The sequence below is a fragment of the Neofelis nebulosa genome, chromosome 8, assembly GCF_028018385.1.
Source record: "Neofelis nebulosa isolate mNeoNeb1 chromosome 8, mNeoNeb1.pri, whole genome shotgun sequence".
Lineage (NCBI taxonomy): Eukaryota > Metazoa > Chordata > Mammalia > Carnivora > Felidae > Neofelis > Neofelis nebulosa.
Window position 1 is genome coordinate 140,047,250 of NC_080789.1, and position 18,988 is coordinate 140,066,237.

The 18,988-nt window shown below is 61.2% G+C and overlaps 1 protein-coding gene across 5 annotated transcripts in view; it reads right to left on the reverse strand.

Annotated features, from left to right (window-relative positions):
• Positions 1 to 273: 273 nt before the first annotated feature.
• PFKP (phosphofructokinase, platelet) overlaps positions 274 to 18,988 on the reverse strand; it is a 55,813-nt gene continuing 37,098 nt past the window's right edge. For 2 of the 5 annotated variants that reach the window (XM_058682024.1, XM_058682027.1), the window contains 13 exons: positions 18,393 to 18,457; positions 17,930 to 17,999; positions 17,657 to 17,803; positions 15,434 to 15,504; positions 13,914 to 14,001; positions 13,183 to 13,335; positions 9,535 to 9,687; positions 7,238 to 7,402; positions 7,106 to 7,167; positions 5,738 to 5,849; positions 4,506 to 4,605; positions 936 to 1,038; positions 274 to 676 (listed from right to left, as the gene is read on the reverse strand). In XM_058682024.1, coding sequence (XP_058538007.1) covers positions 529 to 676; positions 936 to 1,038; positions 4,506 to 4,605; positions 5,738 to 5,849; positions 7,106 to 7,167; positions 7,238 to 7,402; positions 9,535 to 9,687; positions 13,183 to 13,335; positions 13,914 to 14,001; positions 15,434 to 15,504; positions 17,657 to 17,803; positions 17,930 to 17,999; positions 18,393 to 18,457 — 1,437 coding nt within the window. In that variant the 3' untranslated portion in view covers positions 274 to 528. The remainder of the gene's footprint in view (positions 677 to 935; positions 1,039 to 4,505; positions 4,606 to 5,737; positions 5,850 to 7,105; positions 7,168 to 7,237; positions 7,403 to 9,534; positions 9,688 to 13,182; positions 13,336 to 13,913; positions 14,002 to 15,433; positions 15,505 to 17,656; positions 17,804 to 17,929; positions 18,000 to 18,392; positions 18,458 to 18,988) is intronic. The other 3 variants (XM_058682026.1, XM_058682025.1, XM_058682028.1) reach the window with 3 other exon arrangements.

Sequence of the window (18,988 nt, forward strand, 5' to 3'; positions counted from 1 at the left end):
AAGTCCGCTGTGTGAGCTCACCTCGTTCTGAAGACACATTCCCAGTTTCTATCACTTACTCCACGTGTGGAGTCACTTTGGGACTTGGGCCACCTCCACGCACCTGACAAGTGTACCGTGTGTCAAAGCGGCATCTCTGTTGCCCGCGATGACTTGGAACGTGCACTGATCCCTGTCAAAACACTCCGTCAATACCTGCCCATAAAACTGCCGACAAAACCTTTATCCTGAGGATTTAAGTGCCTACCTAAAAAACTCAATTGAGTCCCATGGTTGGAGTTTAGCCAAACGTTTAATTCTACTGGATACACGTTTGAAAGCGGGAAACAGTAGGAGACGCAGCAGACAAGTCGTGCTGGAGCTTTGGGGTCCGCGGGGAGAGGGAGACAGGACGGGGGGCTCTGTGACCGGGTGTTAATGTCAGCAGAACTCACGCGAAGTGCCGATAAATAACTTAAGTGTTACAAAAATGGGCGGTAAACGGGAAGTCGGAAGCCGCGCCAGCCGGGCGGTGCGGGCCGGCGGCGTCTAGATGGCGGCAGGCTCCTCGTGGCCTCGGTGGTGCACGTGCTCCAGCTGGCCGGGGTCGGACACCTCGTAGCTGGCCTTGTACTTGGCCAGGATCTTCATGAGCGGCCGCAGCTTCAGCCACCACTGCTCCTTGGGGATCCGGTGCCTGCGGACGGGAGGAAGCGGCCGTGAGGACTGCCCGCGCCAGCCGAGGCGGCCCAGGGAGGCGTGGACAGTCGAGCGGTTTCATGAGGTCCGCGAAACCGTTCTATACGCTCCTAGAAATCCTGCCGCTTCTACGTCTCGTGTTAATTCCAAGTCACTTACGATCACGAGTTGTTGACCTTGACCCCAGCAGCGGTGTCCCTCTGTCGCTCACGCTTCTAAGGGCAGTAAGGTTTACGCGCGCGGTTTTATTTACTTACTCAAAGTCCGTTTCCTTCTTCAGTTGTGCCACAGGTTGGAAAAGAAGGTTTCTTTTGCTTATTCCCAGCACGCAAATGGAATCATCGGTCACAAACCTTTTTCCTGTAAAATAAGTGGTGTCAGAGCAAACGATCCGTCACATCGAGGACAGAAGGAGCAGCGAGGGAGGAGGGGCGCGGGGCAGAGAACTGATGCCTGGTGCCCCTACCCCACCCCACCTCTGAGCAGGAGGCGAGGCCCCCGATCTCTCGCAGGGCTTCTGACGAGGTGGGACAAGTCCTGGGGGACCACTGCACACGACCGTGCCAGGGGCGGAGGGCAGAGATGAGAAAGTGGGTGGGGGCGTGGCCTCCTCTCGCACACTCAACCCAAGCGGTGCCGTTACCTGCACTTAGCGATCGCCCCCAGAGTGCAGAACCCGGAAGGGAGCGCCCTAAGAGTTGGGGCTGAGTGTCTCCCTAAATGCTGGAATCAGAACACTGGCATCAACTGCAGAAAGAGCCGGCCTGGGTGAAATGTTACCGGGAGGTGGAGGCTCACGAGGGCACCTACGAGACCAGCTGGAAGTTAAGGGCATGAGCGTCCTCAGGGGACTGGGAAAAGAAGACCCCAAACAAGAAATGTACGAAACCGACGGTCGTGGAAAGAACCAAAACCGGAGTCGGTTCTTTGAGACTAAAACCAGGCTGGATGTATTTGTATTACTGGTTCTTAAACGTTGGTAATAAACGCACAGATCTAGTCAGCCTGGTCAGGAAGACGGGGCGAGGACAGGCACCCACACAAGTAACCAGCATCTGCAGTAAAAGGGGGTTATGAGCGCCACAGGCACCAGAAAATCCCTAGAATAGAGCTTCCAGAACAGATTAAAGACCGCAGGAGCAGCTCTGTAAACTTCAGGGAAACCGTGCTCCACTCTCCCTATGACGGAAGCAGGAGGCTTGAGGGGGTGGGGTCTCAGCCCTCCAGAAAGCAGGGCAAAACTCCCGTCTCTGATTTCTGCAGGGAGCCCCCACAGCCTCCTACGACAGAGCAGGCTGGCACCCCGCACCTGCCGGTGACAGGACAGCGGGGACATCACCGAAGGGGAAGGCCATCACAGGATATTGCACACCGGCCTGTGCAGGGCCAGGGAGCAGGAAATCAGGTGCAGTGAAGGCACGCGACGACCTCGGTCTACACAAAAGTGTGTGCAGCTACCCTGCTTTTACGAAAGACCGCGTTGGTACCTGTTTCCGTTAACTAAAAACCAAAGATTTTTTCTTTTACAAAAAAAATGACAAAAAGTGCAAAGAGCGTTGAACTTTGTTTTGCAGGGAGTGGGCAGGGGCAGCGAGACTGGTGCCACCGGGCGCCTTCCCTGGGACACGCACAAGACACCCGCACACCAGCCATGCGAGCCTTGAGCTATGTGTCCTCTGGGCTTCACCTCAATTTCTTTCGTGCGCCCTTAGCAGCGTGTGGGTCCTAAGTGGTCGGGGGTGGGGGTGGGTCTAGGGATGCTCAGGAATTTTCTGGCATAAATGAATCGCTTCTTCACTTTATACCATTTTGGCTTACGAGATGGTTTCATAAGATACGAAAAAGGCAAAGTATCCTTTTGTGACCAAACGAACACGTAGTGAACACCAGTAGCCTCAAGTATCAGAAGTTTACCAAAGACCAACAGCAAACGTTAACTGCAGAGAGACCTCAGAGGACAGTGATGCTTCATCAAGGAGCACTGACAGTGTCCCCTGTTCTCACTGGGACCGAAGCCTTGGCAGGAATCCCGCCATCACAGCAGCTCTTCAGAGTTCTCTGGAGTAAAACGCACACCCGCGAATGTAAGTTTGTATGCACACGGAAAGATGTCCATGGATGTGAAAAACAGATCTACGATCTAAGAGTGTGAAAAACATTACTGATCATATGCTCCGTTTACAACCGTATTTCTGTATGTCAGCAATTCGTAAAACAAAAAAAACAAAACCTTACATTTTTTTAAAATATCAAGAAGTTAGGAGTAAACTTAGCAGAAGATATGCAAGATCTTTATGCTTTAATAAGAGATAAGGGGCGCCTGGGGGGCTCCGTCGGTTGGGTGTCCGACTGTGGCCCAGGTCATGATCTCACGGCTCGTGAGTTCGAGCCCCACATCGGGCTCTGTGCTGACAGCTCGGAGCCTGGAGCCTGCTTCGGATTCTGTGTCTCCCTCTCTCTCTGACCCTCCCCCGTTCATGCTCTGTCTCAAAAATAAACGTTAAAAAAATTTTTTTTTAATGTCAATTCTACCTGCAAATTCTTGATTAAATGTAATTCTCTCAAAAAACCCCACAGAGTTTTTGGTGGGCCCTAACAATTGGATTCTATTTCTGTGCCAGCTCACAAGGCCAAGAATGGCTGGAAAGTGGAAGGAGGACTGGCTTATCCGTAATTGTTCATAAACCTGAACGCTGCAGGGGTCAGTTACCGAGTGCCCCAGGGTGACTCCAGTAACCCACAGATGGTCCCGATAAGTTTACACATAGCTGGTCTGTGATGGAGACTAGACCCTTCTCACATGGCACCCACGTGACTCTCCACACGAAAATGAACTCAGACCTGACGCTTCCTATCAACTCCAGTGGATCAAACACATTGACATAGAAGGATGCTTTAGAAAAAAAAGCTCAGATCGTAAAGGAAAAAGTATACCGGCTGCATAAAGATTCGGAGGACTTCGTTAAGAGACAAAAGTACTGAAAGAGCCCATGGAACAGCAAGACCTTGAGGTAAACATGAGGGAACCTGGCATTTCCTTCATCGCTTTGGAAGGTCGCCTCAACGCCACAGCAAAGCTGCCTCATACCCACAGCACAGCAGTCGTCCGAAAGTGACGGGGAAATCACACACCCCGAGGGTGAGCCTGTGGCTGGTGAGCACGTCTACCCTGCCGGACCGTGCATGCCAGCGGGACCCGGGGGCGGGGGCAGGGTTCCAGCGCCGGAACCCCAGACACGCGCACACCCACGCGGCAAATCTGCAAACCCCAACGCGACATCAGAGGGCCACGCACGCTGTGGGCTTATATGTGCTAAACTACGAGAGCCTTTGAAGGTTTCCTGCCAGGTGGCGGGACTCCAGGAAAGAATGGTTCTGCGATCCTGAGGCCTCCCCCTGGTGGGAGGGAGTGGACCGTGCGGGAAGGACACACTCCAGCTTTGAAGGCGCAAACAGCCCAGGCACCTGCCACTTCCTGGTTTTCGCCGAAAAGAACGGTCACGAGTGAATCCAAGTCTCAGGTGTGCTAAGTACAAGCCGGATCAGTGTCGGAGACACAAGGGAGGGTCAGGTGCTGGGGCCTGCCACCGCAGCCCAGCGTGTGCGCGGCTCTCCGTGGCTGTGGCAGAGGGAGGCCACATGGCCACTTGAGCGCCTCCGTCACTCCCCGGCAGGGGACAGCATGGATTCAGACACCCCTGGTCACGACCCCGACGCCAGATGGCTAGCGGGGAGTGTCGTGCGCAGCTCGAGGCGGGACGAACCGAAGCAGGAGAGGCGCCCCCCTCCCCGGCGCGGGGTTCCGCCCTCCCGCCGACACTCGGTACCTTTCCCCTGAGCCTCCTTTAGCTTTGTGCTGAGCCACTGCATGGCTCTGGCGGAGATCTTGGTTCCAAAGTTTCTGTCAAACGGTGAAGGCGCTCCACCCTGTCGATCAGAGTCACAGGAAACGTCATTTTAAAACCGCCGTGAGAGCCGCGAGTATTGAGCAAAACTGACCTCGTATTTTCAGGAGACTGTATAAGCAGCAGTTCTGGGGGTTTCTGTTTTGCTTTTGCAAGTTTTTATCTCCTTGTGTGTAGTTGGGGCCTGTAGCTGGAGCCCAGCCTGTGAGGCGGCACCCCAGTACTCGCCCCCACCCCAGCCTGGGCTGCGCAACCCGGGCTTCATTATTAGAATCTTCTTTCAGGATTTCTTAATCGTATTTGGGGATGGGGAGCGGGTCACGGTTTCCTTTAAGAATGTGATCCCCTCTGTGGGACAGTAGCATCCACGAAAATACACAGGTGGGCACCAGGTCGCCACGTAAGTTGAGGACGGTGACAGGCCCTTTGGAGGAATGAGTAGACCCGAAGTTAAAACCCCCAAGAGGGGGGCCTGGGTGGCTCAGTTAAGCATCTGACTTCGGCTCAGGTCATGATCTCACAGTCCGTGAGTTCGAGCCCCGCGTCGGGCTCTGTGCTGACAGCTCAGAGCCTGGAGCCTGCTTCGGATTCTGTGTCTCCCTCTCTCTCTCTGCCCCTCCCCCACTCACGCTCTTTCTCTCTGTCTCAAAAATAAACATTAAAAAAAAGAAAAAAAAATTAAAAAAAAAAAACAAAACCCTAAGATACCGGTGGGGGCTTGGGGGGTGGGGGGTGTCGGGACCAGGACAGGCATGCTGCCCTTGGTCCACACCCGCCTCCAGCTTTGACCTCTGGGGCACGCCTGCAAATCAGAGCCACCCCAAGACTCCTCAAAGATCATTCCGACTTCGTGCAAACCTCAAGGATCGGTTGATCCATAAATAGGTAGGAAGGCCCGGTGTTGAGGGAAGCACTTGATTGTATGAAAGTTGATAGCTTTCCCTACTACAGCGCCCTTCCCCCCGTACCCAACAGAATTCCTAAAGCTGGTGGTGTTTAGTACAGCTTTTCAACAGAACATCGCTTAGCGAAGGAAGCGCCAACAGGATTAAAACCACCTTCCGAGCACACATTCCCCACCGCGGCTCAAACAAGGCCTCCCCGTACAGAGCCTCCGGGGCGGCGGCCACAGGTTGCGTGTGTCCCGGCCCCACCTGCTGCATGTGGCCCAGCACGTTCTTCCTGCAGTCGAACACGCCCTTGCCCTCCTCGGAGTAGAGGTGGTAGATGAAGTCCGTGGTGTAGTGCTCGCTGCAGCTCTCGTTCCTGCAAGGGTGTGGGGGGAGGGGCTACTCAGCGGGAGGGCGTGAGGGGGTGGGTGTGGGGTGAGGGTGCAGGGTGTTCAGAGCATGGGGTGGGGAGTGTTAAGGGCACGCGGGTGGGGGAGGGGGTGCTCAGCGGCAGCGGGGGCAGGGGGGTAGGGTGAGGGTGCGGGGTGTTCAGAGCACGCGGTGGGGGGAAAGGGGGGTGGGCGGTGTTCAGAGCAGGCGGGGGAGGGGGGGAGGGGGTGCTCAGCGGTGGGTGGGTGGGGTGAGGTTGGGGGGTGTTCAGGGGGAGGGGGGAGGGGTGCTCAGCAGCGGGGGTGGGGTGGGGTAACAGTGTGGGGTGTTCAGAGCACGCGGGTGGGGGAGGGGGTGCTCAGCGGTGGGGGTGTGGGGGGAGGGGGTATTCAGGGGAAAGGGGTAGGGGAGGGGGTGGCTTGGCGTGAAGGAAGGCGTGGGGGAGGGGCTGCTCAGCAGCAGGGCGTGAGGGGGTGGGTGTGGGGTGAGGGTGGGGGGTATTCAGAGCAGGCGGGTGGGGGAGGGCGTGCTCAGCGGCAGGGGGGGAAGAGGGGATGGGGTGAGGGTGGGGGTGTTCAGAGCACACGGGTGGGGGAGGGGTGCTTACGGGTGGGGGGTATCCAGGGGAAAGGGGTAGGGGAGGGGGTGGCTTGGCGTGAAGGAAGGCGTGGGGGAGGGGCTGCTCAGCAGCAGGGCGTGAGGGGGTGGGTGTGGGGTGAGGGTGCGGGGTGTTCAGAGCACGCGGGTGGGGGAGGGGGTGCTCAGCGGCGGGGGTGGGTGGGGTGAGGGGGGGTGTTCAGAGCACGCGGGTGGGGGTGGGGGGTGTTCAGCGCGGGGCAGGGCGGGGGGGAGCGGTGACCGTGCGGGGTGTTCAGAGCACAGGGGTGGGGGGGGCTCAGAACACGGCAGCGGGTGGGTCAGGGCTCAGGGTGTGACCCTGCAACGGCAGCCGGTCCCGTTGCACTCCACGCGCCCTTCCCTGCAGATGCCAGGGACTTAAGCACATACTTGACTTGGTGAGATCGTAAACAACACAAAGCAAACTACAAAGCAAAAGTGAATTTTTAAAACGTGCCCTTCAGTGACATAAGTGCACGCAATTTTTAACGCAACGTGCAATTACTACCGCGTTTCTTCGGGACGTGGCAGAGACCGGACTGCTGCCCCTGCGCGCTCAGACCGTGAACCCGGATGGTTCTGAGAAGCCGGGGCGGTGGGGGGGCGAGGAGGCGGCGTCCGTACCTGAGCACGAGTCCCCTCTGGATGGTGGTCTTCATTTTCTCGGTCAGGTGCTCCACGTTGGCCTAGGGAAGAGTGTTCCGTTCGTCAGGCGCCCTCCCTGTCGCCCGCGGCGGCCCCGTGGCACGGACGCACCTGCAGATCGCGGATGTCGAAGGGCTCTTCGAAGATGTAGGCGGCGTCGGCTCCGGCGGCGAGCGCCCCCATGTTGGCCAGGTAGCCACAGTAGCCCCCCATGGTCTCGATGATGAACACGCGGCGCTTGGTCCCGCTGGCCGACTGCTTGATGCGGTCACACGTCTGGCCACAGAGGAGGAGACGGGTCATCCCACCCACCCCCGGGCCCTGCCGCTGCCCACCGCGGGGAGGGGGGGAGGGGGCGCCTGGGACCGGCTCACCCCCGCTGCCCACGTGGCCCCACGGGACGTGGGCGCCCTGACATCTGATGGGCTCAGTGGGAATTTCTGTTCGGTTGGTTTCTTCCGAAAAGCTCCCCGTGACATTTGGGTTTTGGGCATCGTCACTCTGTCTGTGAACGGCACGTCATGCGAGGGCACCTGTGTTCTGGGTCAGATAGCAGCTCCCCGACCAAGGTCCTGAGAACCCTTACAGACCCTCGGCCTACAGGTCTCCCACGGGCCCTCCTCGAGACACTGGCTCAGGGACCCCTGTCCACCGCCTTCCCACTGCCCCACGAGTCCGGACCACCACGCACACTCCGGGGGCCACAGCGCCGCTCACCGGGCCCGCCCAGGACGACCGCTCTGATCCAGCGCTAGCCTTGCCGGGCCCCAAAACAGCACCTTTGAGTACTGGTCAGAGCCCCTCTCCGGGCTCCCCAGGCCGGCCCTGCTCCCGGGGTGTGGAGTCTGGAGGACAGGAGCCCCCAGCGTCACCGGGTCCTGACCCCGCTATTTCAGCCAGCCGCCCCCTCCCGGGTTCCTAAACCAGCATGGACAGCAGCCCTGTCCCGGGCTGGTGGTATACGCAGGGGGCGCTCTGCCTTTTGTGGGGAGCAGGAGGAATCCAGGGGTGCTGATACACCCCCTGGCCTGCTCACGGTGGGAACGTCCCCTCCCAACCGTGGGCGCCCCGCAGGGGCAGCCGGAAGATTCTCCCAGCGCGATCCCTGGGCTGGCCCCACTGGCTAACATTTCGCCTCACCGGGGCTTCAAGACCACACATCACATGGAAACAAGGTGGAGCTGAGAGCACAGTGAAGACGGAAAAGGGCCCGTGGACCTGGGTGTGAGGACGTGGTCCTGCCGGGCCCAAGAGCTAGGAGGTTAGACAGCCCCCAGGACGAGGTGTCTGCTGAGCGGAGCTTGGGGGAACCAGACCCGGCGGGGCAGGGGCATGGTGGGTCCCACCCAGCACAGACCCCTGGCGGAGCCACGTGAGCACCAGAGGCCCGACCCCCGGAGCCTCGCCGTGCTCTGTGGCCGGTGGCCGCTTCGTGGCCTGCCCGAGGGCCTACTGTACCCGCGGAGAAACAGAACTCCGAGCAGGTCACGGGTGGGAGCCGCCAGCCTGGGAACGAGCCTCTCGGGGGCCGTGGCCCTACTCAGAAGCAGAAGGAGCTCCCCTCCCAGCAGCAAATTCGGTGAGCAAAGGAGCACGACACTACGGTGCACGTGTCACAAGCTAAAGGCTGCGGCACAGCGCGTTGGGGACGGAGGCCCGGAGACAGCCGCCCCCGTCCCCTCACCGTGATCCAGCTCCGAACCACCAGCCGGGACCCAAGCTGCCGTGTGCCCAGGGCCTCCGGCAGACAGGGGGCTCTGTGTGGCAAGCGCGGGAGCCCGGGCCACACGAACGTCAAGGACGCGGCCGACCCCGGGCCACCGCCCCACACCAGCCCGCCGCTGGGCAACAAGTCCTCGGCGAGCACGGACCAGACGGGGCCAGGGCAGAGCCCGCCGGACCCTCCAGCACGGGACACCCTCCCTGGGAGCAGCGCCCCCCACTGCACAACCACGGGCCACGGGTGGTTCTACGCCGTGGCCGTGCCCCGCTGCCCCCCGAGCGCTCACCCTCGCAGTCCCCTGACGCCCGTGGCGTGCCCCCCAGACTCCCGCCAGGCCCTCCCCGGACACCACGTCCGGGCCGGCTGTCGTCCTGAGCGCGAGCACAAACCCGCGCAACAGCAGGGCCTCTGGGGACTAGGGGTGCAGACCCCACCCAGGACACGGGAAGAGGCTCCCTGTTTAGCCGATGAAGGTCAGCCCTCCCCACCACAGGGAGGGTCACGCAGCCGTGGAAGGTGTGACGTGAACTCCGGCCCGCGGGAAGTAACGGGAACTGTGGCTCGTTACTCCTGCAGGCCCCGGGGGGGTTCCTCCCCTTGCCTCGTGTGTCCAGGCAGGAAGAGGAAGTCCCTAGAATCCGGCCTGACCGGCAGTGTCGCCAGAGGGGCGACAGGGCCCTCTTACCTCTACCAACACATTGAGGCCAGTGTCAGAACCCATGGAGATGTCTGAGCCTGGGACGTTGTTGCTAATGGTGGCCGGCACGATGCAAATGGGGACGCAAAACTCCTGGTGGCTGTCACGTGCCTGGGCCAATAGGACCGAGCCCTCGAACGCCTGAAGCAGTGGGGCGGGCAGTCAGCGGGGCGTCCCCGGCACCTCCCTGACGCCACCGGGCAGGGCTGCGTCCTCGTGGGCCAGGGGGATGTCCTCACGGGCCAGGGGGCGGCAGCTCGGGGGCCTCAGTGGGGTGAGCTGTGGGAGCAGGGACACCCACGGGGTGTGGGGCGTAGGGTGGGGGGCCTCCCGGAGGAGGGGACGCAGGCAGGTGGCAGCAAAGCAGGGGCCGGCGTGTCAGTGGAGGACAAACAGCCAGTCCCTTCCTGGTGTCTCGGAGGAGGCGAGGGAGGCCGACTGGGAGGGGGCTTAATTCAGGGCCGGCCTGGCAGCTTTGTGCAGCGGGTGGGGGTGCAGGGCCCTGCCAGTGAGGCCTCCACGATGACCCAGGTCACTGGAGCGGGCCGCCCCTGCCCTGAAGGTGGCCGGAGGGCTTGGGCGCACCTCTGCTGGTCCCCGGGCCCTTGTCACAGGGGCGGGGAGCTCCAGCGCTGCTCTGGAACCGCAAGGTGAAAACGTTTGCATCTGATGTCACAAAAGGGAGCTGTTCTCAAGCAGGGGGCAGGCGCTTGCGGTCTCTGCCCTGGAGTGTTAACCGGAATGTTCGTTAGCGGCCACGGGCCCACCGCCCACCGTCCCCGAGGCCCCCAGGCTCGCTGAGCGGCTGGACACTCTGGCAGACCACCTGCGGGCGAACGGACCCCCGGACGGTCTTTCGTCGTCCCGCCTGCAAGGCCCCTGTGCACCTGCTACAGGGACGAGCATGTCTGAGGGCGGCGGAGGGGGACCCACGCCTCCTGGAAAGGCGTGTACTCTCTGCTGCCTTGTGTCTCCCCCGAACATATAGGGTTCTAGGGCGGCTGTGGCCCGAGGACACGTGGATGGTGGGCCCGCGGCAGGTTAGTTCGGGGAGCGGCCCCAGTCCACCTCAGACCACGTAAGTCACGCGGGGCACCGGCAGGGGTCACGGGGAGTCACGAGGGGCAGCCCCTGAGGCCGGGAGGGCTCTCAGCAGCAATAAACGGGGTGTCCGTAACCGGAAGCACCTCCACGTTCTGCTCCCTGTTGCTCCTTCGGGGACGGGGGGACGGGCCAGCGGGGAAAGCGAGCGCGCAACTCTGGGGACAGACGTCCCGCCCGAGGTCCTGGGGGCAGGGACACGGACGTCCGCTCTGGGCGCGTCTCACAGCACAGCACCGCCAACCCAACCCTGGCGCTCGGAGAAAAGGCAAGACGTTCTGGGGGCGAATAACACTGCAGCCGCCTTCTCGGCGTCCACGGCCACACGGGGCTCAGCCGCCCTCAGCTGTGGCTCTGCCCACGTAGGAACAGCGTTCAAACCCCTGCTCAGACGGGGCGCTGCGACGCACGACACACAGAGATCCGTCGGGACAAAGACGAAACAGCCAGAGGACAGGACCGTCACAGTAGTAAGATGGCCCCTGGGACCCCCGCGGCGGCTGGATGGCCAGACCCGTCCCTGGGCACTGCCGACATCCCCTGGGGGCAGAATCTCAACGAAAGGGGGGGCTGGCGCTAGAGATGCCCCCGGGATCTGGACACGAGGCTTCAGGCCCGCGGGTGGCCCGTCCGGGAAAGAGGTGTCTTGAGTGCGGGGGACGGGCCCACACGGAGCCCACTCTGGTCCCGGATCCCCCGAGGCAGGTCAGGAGGGACGTGGGGCGCCTGTGACTCGTCACGTCGGCCCCTCAGCGGGCTTCCGGCCCAAACCCAGACCTCCCCCAGACCACACCACTTCCTTCTGGCTCTCACGACCACAAGCGGCAAGAAACCAAGCGACGCGCGCACTCCAGACGGAGTCCCTACACCTCCAGGACATGGCGAGCGGGGCGGGAGCGGGCGTCACCCCGAGCGCCCGGCTCGCCACCCGTCACAAGCCAGGCCCGGGGCCGTGGTGCCACCAAAGCCACCTGTGGATCTGGAGCTTGACGCACACACACACGGGCTCACCCGCTGCGGCCCCGACCGCGAGCCGGTGCCTTTGTCACCGGTTAACTGGCTTTGAGAGACTCCGCGAAAGACCAGCTCCAAACGGGCATACGCCAAACTTCCGCATCCCGGGGAAGCAAGCGGGTAACCTGGGGTCCCCCCGCCTATTCTGGTTTTCGGATTGTCAGCAACACACGAGTATCAAATCTCTCTAGGCCGTAAGCAGTTTCTCGTAAGCAGAGGGAGCCTGGACGGATGAGTGAGAGATTTCGTGCCTCAAAGCGCACATCAAATGTCACGGGGAGATACACCCCACCCGGGGCCCAGACGTGCAGGTGACAACCTCCGGAGCCCCCACCCCACCCACCCCGAAGAGGGGCTCCAGTCGGGTGACCGTTAGGAAACACGAGCTCCCAGCTGCTTCCACAGAGCGTAAGCAGGCGCAACCTCCAGCCGGGGCAGGAAAAGAGCAGGAAGACAGTGACGAAGGTCACGGCCAGCGGCCCTTCAGTGCACAGGTGAAGCCTGATCAGGAGCTGAATCGGGTCACAGCAGCAAAAGCAGGGCGGCTTGGGTGACGGCCCGGCGGGGTGCTCCAGCGAGGGGACACTGGACACACGGGTGGGGCTTTTTAGTAAAGAAAGCACACAAGGTTTAAGAAGCTCAGGAAAGAGAAGCAGAAATGAAGTGCTAAGCGTTACTTACTTACCACGTGAACTTTATTTTAAAAGCGTTTCTTTTATTTACCAGCACTAGAAACAAATTTTTGACGCCGTGGGTTTAAGAAAAAAAAAATCCTAGGAAAACATTGATGGGATGGGTGTCTCACAAGGAAAATAAAGACTCGTGAATTTGCTGAAAAATCTTAGACGCCAGATGAAAAAGAAGAAACGTATTCTGTCGGTGGCTGTGCTTTAAGCTCCCACGCCGTTTCCCAAGTGTGGTTTTCACACATGGTAACACGGGCGTGTTTCTGTTGTGTTACTGCCTTTTGGCAGATAAACTAACGTAGTATCCGTGTTGTTTTCAGATGCGACTGAACGTGGCCAGGGTACAGCGGGGGAGAATGTTGCTAATGGCGATAGCCAGAAGCAGGGCGGATGTACCGGCGGATTCAGGGGGGTGAAAAAAATGACACAAAACGGAGCTCGGGATCCGTCCCCAAACATCCACGCAGGGGCCACCGGACCCAGGATCCATCATACTAAGTTATGTTACGGGAGCGAAGTAAATTTGGCCCGCTCAGAAAAACGAACGGTCGTGATCATCCAAATCACGAAACCGTAACCCGCAACGACTGGAGTGCCACACGCTCCCCGTCAGTGCGCCCAGCAGGGACACGTCGTCCTGGCCGAGGCACAGGAAAAGGGGCGCTGGATTAGAGATCGCCAGACTTCAAAACAAAAAGAAAACAAAATACTGCTGTTCTGGAAACAAACCCGCGTCTGGTTTCCGTCTCTAGTGCACTGGCAGATAAAAGCGGGCCAGGAGGCGCCCTCCCGCTCAGCGTCCGCGGCACCCGCTTTGCTGGCCACGCAGACTTACGTCGGTGATGGTGTTCAGGGCGGTGTCCGCACCGATGCTGAAATCGGAGCCCGGCACGTTGTTGGACACCGTGGCGGGGACCATGACCATGGGGACACAGAGCTCCTCGTACTTCTCCCGGGCAGCTGACAGTTCCAGCAGTCCCAGGTAGGCCTGTCAGGCGTGCAGTTGTGGGGAAGGAGGGAGGGGAGCAGAGGGGCCGTTAAAAAACACCAGAAGGCGTTCGCGTCACCGGGGACCAGCAATTCTGTGAGCGCAAAGGAGCCCAGAGGTCAGCGTCACGCAGAAGAGACACCGAGTCTCCTGTTCGCAAGGGTCTCATTACTTGAGGCCCTCACGTTTTCTTTAAGGCAAACGGAAAGCTTATCGGTCGAACGAAAGAAACATGAAGGTCTGCAGTCCGACTCGCGATCAGAAATGACGCGGCCACGTGACTGCCCTGCTCCCTGACGGCCATCAGGCCTCGGATTCGAGAGACGCCGTCATTTCTGCAGACTGCAGATGTGTGAGGCTCACCGACAAGGTGCATCCCCCGTGGGGAGCCCAGCTCTGGCTCCCCGATCCAGCTGCTCCGTGGGAGCCGGGGAAGCGTCCCACGGCAGCACGACGACTACCCAGTGGCAGCTGGGCCCGGGGGACCACCCCCCACCCCTCCCTGTGCTTGCCGCAAGCCTCCCCCCTCCAACCGACGGCCCTGACGAGCCCGCAGGTGCACAGAGACAAGGACGTACCTCAAATCCACCAATGATCAACAGCGCGTTGATGCTGTGGGTCCGCATCTGCTCGGCGATCGCCTCCAGGGACTTCCCGGGCAGCGTCCTACAAACAGTGCAGTCACACGTAAGGCCAGACGGACCTCGCGCAGCGGACGGACCCCGCCGGCACCCCCACCCCGCTCCCCGGGCCGGGCCCCGCGGCTAGACGGCAGAGCCGGGAAATCAAGTCTCCCGGGAGCGTTGTTTAAAAAAGGAGGAGGAGCGCCTGGGTGGCTCAGTCGGTTAAGCGTCCGACTTGGGCTCAGGTCATGATCTCGCGGTCTGTGAGTTCGAGCCCCACGTCGGGCTCTGTGCTGACTGCTCAGAGCCTGGAGCCAGTTTCGGATTCTCTGTCTCCCTCTCTCTGACCCTCCCCTGTTCATGCTCTCTCTCAGTCTCAAAAATAAATAAATGTTAAAAAAAACAATTTTAAAAAAAAGGTAAAAAAGCAGGGAAAGAAACGCTCATCATCCAGTAGTTGGGCCTCAAAAGAACCCCAGTGCCTCATCAGAAAAAAACAATGCGCCCCAGAAGCTCATGAGTGTTCACGGGAATTGTTTGAACAGAAGCTTCCTGTTTCCGAGTCCGGTGCGCACAGCTCGCCCAACCTGATCTCAGCTCACGTCCACATGCGTCCACACCTGCTGGTCTTCTCCTGTCCTACCTCCTGATTCGAGCCCCACGGCCCACGCGTGGAACCAGACAAAGCACTGCCGGCCACCCCGCGCCCCTCTCTTCCCTTTGTGCCGACTTCGCACAACATTCACCCTTCCGGGACGCTTACAGGGACCCTCAGGGCAAACCCTCGTGATGTCAGCGACAAGGTCGCCCCGTGTCTACAGTGAGCTCAGCCCAGAGCCATGGCTGGGGCTGGAGAAGCAGACACGAGTGGGTGTCGCAGGAGCTCGGGAGGGGCTCAGGGCTGGGGGGGCAGGCGCCCGCCTCCGAACGGAACTTTGCCACCCAGATGGCTCGACGGCCAGCAAGCCGCTTCGGAGAAGCAGTGAGCTCGCGAGCGGCTGGGTACGTGGGCACCCGCCACGTTGGGGAGGCTCACTGGAGGCAAAACCGCTCCCAAGTCATCTGCCTCAGCTTCGGTCTGGGGCCCAGCCGTGGGCTCCCCAAAACGTGACCCGGGTCCCTCGTGGGGTGGGCTGGGGCATGGATTCCTTCACAGCAAGGGCAAAGCAGCAGCTTCTGGGGTGTCGGCTGAGCGTCTGACTCTCGATTTCAGCTCAGGTCGTGATCCCAGGGTCGTGGGATCGAGCCCCGTGTCGGGGTCAGTGCCGAGCGCGGATTCCGCTTGGGATTCTCTCTCTCTCCCTCTGCCCCTCCCCTGCTCACGCGCTCTCACCCTCTCTCTCAAAACAAATAAGTAAATTAAAAAAAAAAAAAAACCAAAAAACCAAAAGCAGTAGGTTCTGCACCAGCTGCTCTGGCAGAATGTGAGCTTTCTCCTCCCAAAGAGCAGGTCAGAGTCCAGACGGAGAAATTACCGTTTGGTCCCAAGAATGGAGCCTCCTTGGCCGGTCCAGCCTCCGACATCCGCCCAGCCGATCTCCTTTATCTGATGCGCAAACACAGAGTCAGACGGCAGAAGGGACAGAGGACGGGGTAGCTTTGAGACCGGCTCCCAGGCCTGGAGCCTCCAGCGGGCCGCTGGTCCCGAAGGGCCCGCGCACCCCTCGGAAGCCGCTCCCGTCGCGACACCGAGCAAGTCACGTGCATCCTGGGGTGAACCTGGAACCCAGGCCGCCAGGGCCCCGCCCTCCCGCCGCGGGCTCCAGAGCCACACTCCGTGGGCCACACTCTACCCATGGGAACTAAGGAGCGATGGATATTGTTGTTTTTCTAAATTGATGTAACTTCTTTAACTAAAAACTGAGAGGCATCTAAGGAACCCAGCTGAGGCCCGCCGGGCATGGCCTCCCTGGCCAGCTCTCCCCTCCCTCCCTCAGAGGGGAGCCCGTCACGCCCACGTCCTCAAAGACCCCAGCACACAGCCGTCTGCTCCCTGGACGCCTCCCCCAGGGCGTCCGGTAGACACACGCCTCCCACGAAACCACTTGCCACTCGGGCCACAAATGGAGTCATTCTGGCTTCCTTCTCTCATACCTGTGTCCATTCCGGGGGTGAAGCCCATTGGCCCTGCCTTCAAAACACAGCCGGTGCTGCAGACGGCTCGCCCACTCCACCCCTGCCAGACGGGACAACCGCCCTGGCTCGGCACCTCCCCCCGCATCATCTCCCCCTGCCTCAGCACCTCCCCCTGCATCATCTCCCCGTGGCTCAGCACCTCATTCTGCCTCATCATCTCCCCTGCCTCAGCACCTCCCACTGCATCATCTCCCCCTGCCTCACCATCTCCCCCTGCCTCAGCACCTCCCCCCGCCTCAGCACCTCCCCCTGCATCATCTCCCTGTGGCTCAGCACCTCATTCTGCCTCATCATCTCCCCTGCCTCAGCACCTCCCACTGCATCATCTCCCCCTGCCTCACCATCTCCCCCTACCTCAGCACCTCCCCCTGCATCATCTCCCCCTGCCTCAGCACCTCCCCCTGCAGGATCATCTCTCCCTGCCTCACCATCTCTCCCTACCTCAGCACCTCCCCCTGCCTTAGCACCTTCCCCTGCCTCAGCACCTTCCCCTGCATCACTTCCCCCTGCCTCAGCACCTCCCCCTGCCTCACCATCTCCCCTGCCTCAGCACCTCCCCCTGCAGGATCATCTCCCCCTGCCTCACCATCTCCCCCTGGCTCAGCACCTCCCCCTGCCTCAGCACCTCCCCCTGCATCATCTCCCCCTACCTCAGCATCTCCCCCTGCAGGACCATCTCCCCCTGGCTCATAGCAGAAGCCCCAGCTCATCTCCCTGGTTCTGCGCCTGCTTTTGGTCAGAGACCCTCAGCATGCGCTCACACAACCCTGCTCAAAGCCCTGTCTACTCCCGGCACAAGCCCAACTCTATAATCACCTACGAGCCACCTGCCCCCCGGCCGCCTGCACCTCCCGACTCTGCTGCTGTGGCCGCGTCCTCTGTCTGTGGTCTGAGTCCCCGCGGCTGACCCCTCCTCTGTGGGTCTGGGCAGCGACCACGCCCTGTGAACCATCTGTTCCCTCAACGTCCTCTCCCTCCTGAAGGCGCAACCCTGCCGAGCGACGCTCTGCCTTGTCCCTAGCTGGATGCCCCCCGGAAGAACTCCGCGCACTGTTATCATTAAATAACGGGGGGAACAGACGCTGCCCTGCAGGATACGCTGGGTTACGGGGTGGGGCCTGCAGCCTCCCCGCTATCTGAGCTCCTGAGTCGTGTGACCTCGATCAAGTGAGCAAAATGGGGCTGACATGGCCGCTTTGCTGCGAGATTTAAGTGGGTTAACGTGCGGATCCCGTAGGATCGGGGAGTGTATACAGCAAGCACTCAAGAGGCGCCCGCTCTCTCCGGCAAGGCTTTCGTTCGGGTGCTTGCCGTTCTTGAGCACTAGGCCTGCAGCATCCCCCACGGGGACAGCCTCAGGCCAGCGTCCACAGGCCCCACAGGCGTCACTGCCGACTGTCCCCTGAGAAAACCGGGCAGTGCGTTCCTTGCCGAGCGCCACGTGGCCTCGGACGTGCGCCTCAGGGCGGATCTGAGCCCCGCGTTCGTCACATGACACAGCCCCAGGTTTCAAGCCTTGGAAGGGAGGCCCCCGTTCCCCACGATGCCCCCCGGGGACTCACCTGGCCCTTGGCGAAGCCCTCGAAGCCGTCGTAGATGGCAAACATCTTGTGCCCTTCGGAGATGCCCACGCGCACGGCCGAGCGCACGGCCGCGTTCATCCCGGCGGCGGGGGCGCCCACATTGATGACTGCCACGTTGCAGTTGCTCTGCAAGACAGCGGAGGGCTCGCACGCGGGGGGCTCACAGCGGGCACGCCGCCCGGGAGCCCAGGACGCCAGGGTCCGCGGGGGACACGGGGGGGCCTCACGGGAGCGACCCGCGGCGGCACCCACCTTGGGGATCTGGTCATCTGGCATCTTGATGGCGAGCCGCTTGTAGGTGTTCAGATTGCTCTCGAAGCTCCTGGAAGGAGAGGCCGCCGTCGGGGCCAAGGTCAGGGCGCGAGGGGCCGGTCACCCCACCTCCCGGGCCCTGGTGCGTCCAGTTACGTAGGAGGCACGTCGTGTCCGCGGCCAAGGAACCAGGCCTCTCACACGCTCGGGTTTCTTTCTCAAGATGCCAGCCCCGTGCCACGTCCCGTCCTAACCTCGCCAAGTCCTCAGCAACCCCACCAGCCGGGACACAGGCAGCAAACTGCTCCCGCCGCTCCCCATCAAGGCCTGCAGGCGGCAGAACGCTGCCCGAGGCCGGGCTCGGCCTGACTTCCTCAGCTGGGAAGGAGCACCGCCCTGGAGCACGGCTGAGCACCGCTGAGGAGCGAGGGCCCCAGGAGAGCAGCGCCCTCGGGAGAGTCACCTTCCGCGGAGTCGCACGGCGTCCTTAAATCTCCTCTCGTCCATGGCCTTCTGCACGTCCTGGGTCTTCAAACCAGTCAGGAAAGTAAGAAGGAACACGTCAAGACCCCGACACCGGGTCCTTCCCTCCCCGCCCTGCGCTCCGTCTGACCTTCCAGGCCGGCAGCCCGGGGTCAGCGAGGCTGCACCTGCGCCTGCCCGGCTGCAAGGGCCGAGCCCAGGCTGCCGTGACAAAGCAATGCCGGGGCCACAGACCCTGAGGCCCCAGGGACAGCAGCACAGCCGGGGCGAGGTGGAGTTCGCACACGGCCTTGTGGGCAACCCCCGGTTCGGGAGGGGGGCCACCCGGGGAGGGAGCAGGGGCGGGCGGCCCGGGGAGCACCACTCACACCGCCTCGGCCCTTTCAGCCCGAGGACCTCAGGCAAGTTATTCACGCCTCTGAACTCCATTCCCTCATCTGTTCCCTGAGAAAAATAGCCCAACTTCCAAAATTATCTGGGTTGTAGGAACGTGTGGGACCCTGGGGACAGTGCCTGACAGACACCGGGTGCACACACACACACGTGCAGCCAGGCACTCGTATACACACGTGCACA